Consider the following 5,925-nt stretch of genomic DNA (forward strand, 5'->3'; position numbering starts at 1 on the left):
TTGTTACAAATATGTGTTGGTCTCCATAAACTATCCTCTTTAATTATGTGCATTGGATTATTGAAATTATCTCTTAGTGGGAACTCCTTAAGATTAATAGGGATATTTTGACTATTAGGTTTAGCAGAAGAAGTTAGTCCTTTATAACATGGCAAATCAAGGTTCAAATCCTCACTGAATGAAGTGCCACTAATTAATGCCCAACAATACCTTGAATAGGATTACTTTCAATAGGAAGATACTTATACATAATTAAAAAAAAAAAGAGAGAATATTTTGGGGAATGATGGTGGATAAAACACATTGACGTCTTATATTTATAATTTTTGGTTAAAAAAAAGTCGTATACTTATAATCAAATTCAACCACTGAAGTAGTTTTAATATTAAAAATTGGAGGTAGTATATCATAAATAACTAATAAAAGAATAACGACTTTTAAATAGGCTAATTAATAAAATTTTTAAATGCCAATAATAAAAAGTAATTCTTTATATACACATTAATTTTTAATCCATATTAAAATATTAATGATATTATGTGTGTGCGTGCGTGTGTATATATGATTCCTTAATTGAAAAACTATAATTACTAAATTGCAATAACATTATAGACTAATGAAAAATGCTTGACATCTGAGCCATTTGCTAAAACATTTTTAGATTGACAAAGCCATATATTTTAAATGGATTTGTTTTTCTTTCATAGGACATGGAAGAATCTTGTTAAAGACGGGTATATATGCATATCAAGATATGATGGACATAAAAATATATCACGAACGTGCAACATATTTTAAAATTTTGGGATATAAATACGAGAAATATCAAATATGCATATATAATTATAGACAACAAATGAATTCATGAGAAATGAATAACATAAACAATATTTCAAAAGTAATATAGAGAACCCCGTAATATTTAACCAAAAAAAAAAACGTTTTGCATAAACTAAGGATATTTCCAAAAATTAAAACTGATGTTAAAGATGGTAGAATATGTTATGCTTATAACTACATAATAGAGTTGTGTATCATATCAGATACATTACTTTTTTGAAATATCGATAGTTATAATGTTAAATGAGCTGAAAAAAAGAGAGAGATAATTTGCATTGTTAAGAATTGATATAATCTAATTAAATTTAATACTTTTATCTTAAATATACCATGACGCATAATAACAACAATCTTTCTACCTGATGTCTTCTAAGAAACGATGATTTGAATATAAACACAAAAAGATAAAATCTATTGAACAGTTTAGACGATCAAATGCACTCTATAGAATGGTATAGATTAAAACCAATGAAGCAAGATCCTAAAAATATGTTGGAGAATCCTATATGAGTCGATCAATTGCACAAGATGTCCAGCAGCTAAATATATCATTAATACAAAAATAAATAATTAAGTATTAAAAAAAATCTTAGATCGAAATTAAAACGCAAGTCAGTAGTGAAGAGCAGATTCATTTACTTTTTCTTATGACAGCATTCAGACTGATCGCAGAAAAAGTAACAAAAGGTCGCACTGATAAAGCGTAAACCAACAGAAAGTCAAACATCAGTTCACGAAGGAAGAAGGTGATTATTTAAAACACATCTAGTAGAATTTAATATATCTTCCTTATATCCATGCTTATTTTCTTCTGAGGAAAATCCTGTATCATGTGCGTATCACTTGGAAGGAAAAACCCGGTCTTTCTTACGACATTGTGTTTCACTGCTGTTGGATGATCGGAGAAGTTTAGGATTCATCATCATACTCAAGCTGAATGGCTTCGTAGGTTGGCTTGTAGTATTAGCAGAAGGACTCACCAGAGAATTTGATGAACTCAACATCTGATACTCATTGATCTGCCTTGGATCCACGTCCATTGCTCCAAAATGTGAAGGAAAATATGGCTGAGTTATCTGTCCAGTTGATAAAGACAAGTTTGATGACAGTGCTGAGAAAGGTACAGCGTTAGAATCTGTCTGATGCTGGTTTGCAAATCCAAGGTTTCCTGAGTGAGAAACGTCGCTTGAATTAGCCTCCCATTGGTTATTAACAGTATAACCGAGTGGCATAGTGTTCAACAAACCCAGAAAAGAAGGATGATGATGATGATTGTTTCCTCTTGTTAACACATTCTCTCTATCTTCTTCCCTTCTGTTCCAATTTGCTTTCTCAACAGCCACTTCTCCTTTAGACTTGGACATGATTGGGTTTGAACCTTCCAAGTGATGATGAAGACTCTCATTGATGTTAAATTCTTGTTCATTTTGCTGAGAACTAGTTATAATTTCATCATTGTTCATGAAAGTTACTCCAGATGGTTGATGATAGAAACTGAAGCTTCCAGGTGGAATTTGCAGTGGTGGGAGTTCATCAATTTCATGTTTAGCTACATCAAGCAACCAATCCACAACCTTACTGGGCTGATTAAACCCTAACCTGTCTTGAAGATCATATAGCTGAATAGCTGTGGGTACTGAAAGTCTCACTCGTCTATCTCTCAGTCCTCTCACTGTACAAACCTTGCTGTGACGATCTTTACCTCCCAAGGCTCGTGAAACTCGAACAATCCTTGAATCCTTTGATCTTAGCCATTGTGTTGTTAAGCTGCTTGATGAAGTTGAAGCCTTCGCTTTGTCATGGTTTTCCTGTTTTAATGAGAAATCTGCTTCCTTTGGAGTTCTGTTCATCTTATGTCTCTCATGGTTGCTTTCCCAATAATGCAGAGAATTTTGCTGTGCTTCCCTTCTTCGTTCGCCAAATTTCTCTTCCACCTTCAACAAGGAAACTTTTTCATTCTGAAGTGTTGGTAGGTGTATATGTGTATGTTCAAACACAAGTGATCTCTTCAACATATATGAATCTAATAATTAAGTACCTCTGCTTCAGAAAAACTAAACCATATTGGTAGTTATAAGACAAAAATGCAGCTCTTAAACTTCAGTGTTCCTTCTCAGCGGCGGCAAAGTAATTTTCAATTTCACAGATTTGGTATTCATGATGAACAATATTGAAACAGAAAATGCACAATTATGCAACTATTCTGCAAGTTATCACATCCAAAACAGTAAGATTCGTATAAATAATTTTCCTATATCGAAGAATAATAACATAATATAGCTAGTAAACGGAATAAACTTTAATTATGTAGGTTTTGATTATACAGAAACATCTCCAACTCAAATCGAAATATACATGAAAATATTACAGTAAAAGATAGTCGCAGTCCAAGAAAGAGACAAGTAGAGGAACAGTAGTAAGAACAATTAAATGAGGTGCAAGCTAGGTCTACTATATGAAGCTATCTTGTACCAACATATATGTATGATAATAGATCAAAAGTCCAATTGCAGAGTTTTCAAGAACCCTAGATAGTTAAAGGACAAATATAAATGAAGTAAATAATTAACTCACAACATCACCGACCCTTATTAGATAACAATATGAAGAGAAGGAAGAAGTTCGCACAGTGCTTTAGATTGGAAGATCTGATTAAGAAGCTGGATTGCCCGGTTTGAAATATATATGGGTGTGATTGCGTAGAATAAAGGAAGTTGAGCCGCAACTGGATGGAAAAAGGAGGAAGAAGAAGAGAAGAAGATGCTGGCACTGAACCGACCACGCCGCACTGAAAGATAAAGCAATGGCGAATGGGTGGCCACGTGGCACATATCCAAATTAGTCAAGCAAAGAAAGTAGGTTAAAATTATATGAATTGAGAAATTATTGATACTATCTCACATTGTAATATCAAGTCATTTCTTTTTCTTAATAAAAGATAAATCAAATATATTAGCAGAGAGAAAGTGGAAAAGGTGATGTAACAAAAAGAGCATAAATGATTGTTAATTTGAATGGAAGAAATTTATATTCCAAAATATGTAGATATATAGAAAAAGAACTACGGTAAAAGAACTGCTCTTTGTTTGAGTTTGATAATTCTTAAATTTAAATTAAAACTTGAGAAATGTACGTGTCTTGAAAAGAGAAGATAAAATTGAGAAGTAAATTAAAACATGATAGTTGATTCAAGTGGTTCTGTGCTTAATTCTCTTTAAGCAAGATCTTGAGTTCTAATTGTGGACGAAGAAAAATTGCAACTAGAAGAGCTCTATGCACATATAACCTAACTCAACTTCGTTCATATTAGTTGCGGGCCAAAATGTGGGTTGTGAGACTAGTTACGTTGGTATTACCTACGAAAATTGAACAGTAAAAACCAAATAATGCAATAATCTTTCACATCAACGTAGATATTGTCCAAAGAATGTAGACTTCAAAACAAAGAGAGAGAAATATCAAGAGCAATGTTTTCTTTGAACATCTATTTTCTGATTTAAGGATAGAGATGACACTCTGCGAAGAAAATGAGAAAGAGAAAAATGAGAGGATCTTCTTCTCTGCTTTGTTTTCTGAACTGAAAGAAAGAAATTAAGAGGTGTCTAAAACAAAAAAAAGAAAAAAAATTAAGGGGAACAAGACTTATGCATTAAGGAATCAGTTTTGGAGATGAGCACCATAACACTAATCACCGTGGTGAAATTTATACTATTCAAACAGTTTTTGTTATCTAAATTTAAAATTTTAATTAATAATTTCTTAAATAAAAATGATTTTTTAAAAAATTTATAGTTAAAAGATTACATTTAGTTTGGATTATCTACTTATTAACGAAAAACATTTTTAAAAAAATAAAAAAAATTAAACATTGACTGTTCATATTAAATTTAAACGATTAAAATTTGACGAGCATCATCATCGTGCTCATCCCGAAACTTGTTCTAGGAAGTAATTAGATAATCAGAAGATCCATGTTATATTATAATTTAATTTATATCCTGTGGAACGGTTTGAGCTCATCAAGCGTAATGGGCAATCATAATTTCCATGATTATAGCGGTTAAGGTGAAAACTTTTGTATACGATGTGACAAAAAACTTCTAGAGTCAGTGTACATTATCCTACGCACATCCATCATTATATTGACTGACAGAAACACATGGGAAAATATAATAAATTATTTGAGTTTCACACAATGTCTATCCATTCTGCAGTCTTACGATGTTTTGTACATTGTATCTACTGATGGTGATTCATTCTCTTGCTCGTTATACACACGCGCGCACACAAGCACACGCAGAATATGCATAGGTATTCATATATTACTACTTGCTGGTCACAAGCAGATCGAAGAGAGGTGTATGAAAGTTAATAACCTGCGAAGGGGACCCTTGTTGCACATTTCGAAAAGTGGTTTGTCACACTTTATCGACAATTACGAAAGGTTTTGTGACAGAAACGCATCACATGATGGGGTCCATAGAAACTAGCTAAGCCAAAAGACGCCAGGCAAACAGTACCTTCTCTTCTTATCATCATTATTATGAGCATCGCTTTAACTTGTTTTCTCATATGTATTTGAATACTCTATACATCCTTTGTATCTTAACATAGTTTTCTTTTAACTTCAATCAGCAATATCAATATTCCTGTAACAAAAATGAAAGCAATATTAATCAGTTTTATAGGCAGTCGTACTATTGTAATAGGATGGCTTATTTCTTATGTATTCCCCGCAATAGATCGAGCCTACATTCTAGTTTTATAGGAATACATGTTCATTTGATCATTTTAATTATACACAAATTGGCTTCCTAAAGCTAACTCAAAAGATGAAAATGAAATATAATATGGGTTGTTAATTAGGGTTTAATTTCAACTTCCAACCATGTTGTGGCGTAAAACTTGATTCCCAATATGTTTTTATATTTACTTTATCATTTTTCATATTATTAAGGGAGTCGTGTATTTTAGGTATCATTTTCCTAATTGTTTTAAAAAAATAATTGATTAATTGTAATTCTTTGCTATTTTTTTATGTGTTTTTGTATGCAACATTAACCAAGGTAAAATGATTAAAATTAA

The 5,925-nt window shown here is 31.8% G+C and overlaps 1 protein-coding gene across 2 annotated transcripts; it reads right to left on the bottom strand.

Annotated features, from left to right (window-relative positions):
- Positions 1-1,450: 1,450 nt before the first annotated feature.
- Positions 1,451-3,541, bottom strand: LOC114738803 (transcription factor TCP17). Of its 2 annotated transcripts, none has more exons than XM_028926866.1 (2): positions 3,415-3,541; positions 1,451-2,774 (listed from the first exon to the last, which is right to left on the bottom strand). In XM_028926866.1, exon 2 carries the CDS (start codon positions 2,688-2,690, stop codon positions 1,680-1,682), a length of 1,011 nt encoding a protein of 336 aa, XP_028782699.1. In that variant the 5' UTR covers positions 2,691-2,774; positions 3,415-3,541; the 3' UTR covers positions 1,451-1,679. The 2 variants fall into 2 exon arrangements, with proteins under 2 accessions (XP_028782699.1, XP_028782698.1); XM_028926865.1 differs by having other exon boundaries at positions 3,427-3,540.
- Between the last annotated feature and the right edge of the window lie 2,384 nt (positions 3,542-5,925).

The sequence above is a fragment of the Neltuma alba genome, unplaced genomic scaffold (assembly GCF_004799145.2).
Source record: "Neltuma alba isolate B1F8T4 unplaced genomic scaffold, ASM479914v2 tig00013689_pilon, whole genome shotgun sequence".
In the NCBI taxonomy this organism is placed as follows: Eukaryota; Viridiplantae; Streptophyta; class Magnoliopsida; order Fabales; family Fabaceae; genus Neltuma; species Neltuma alba.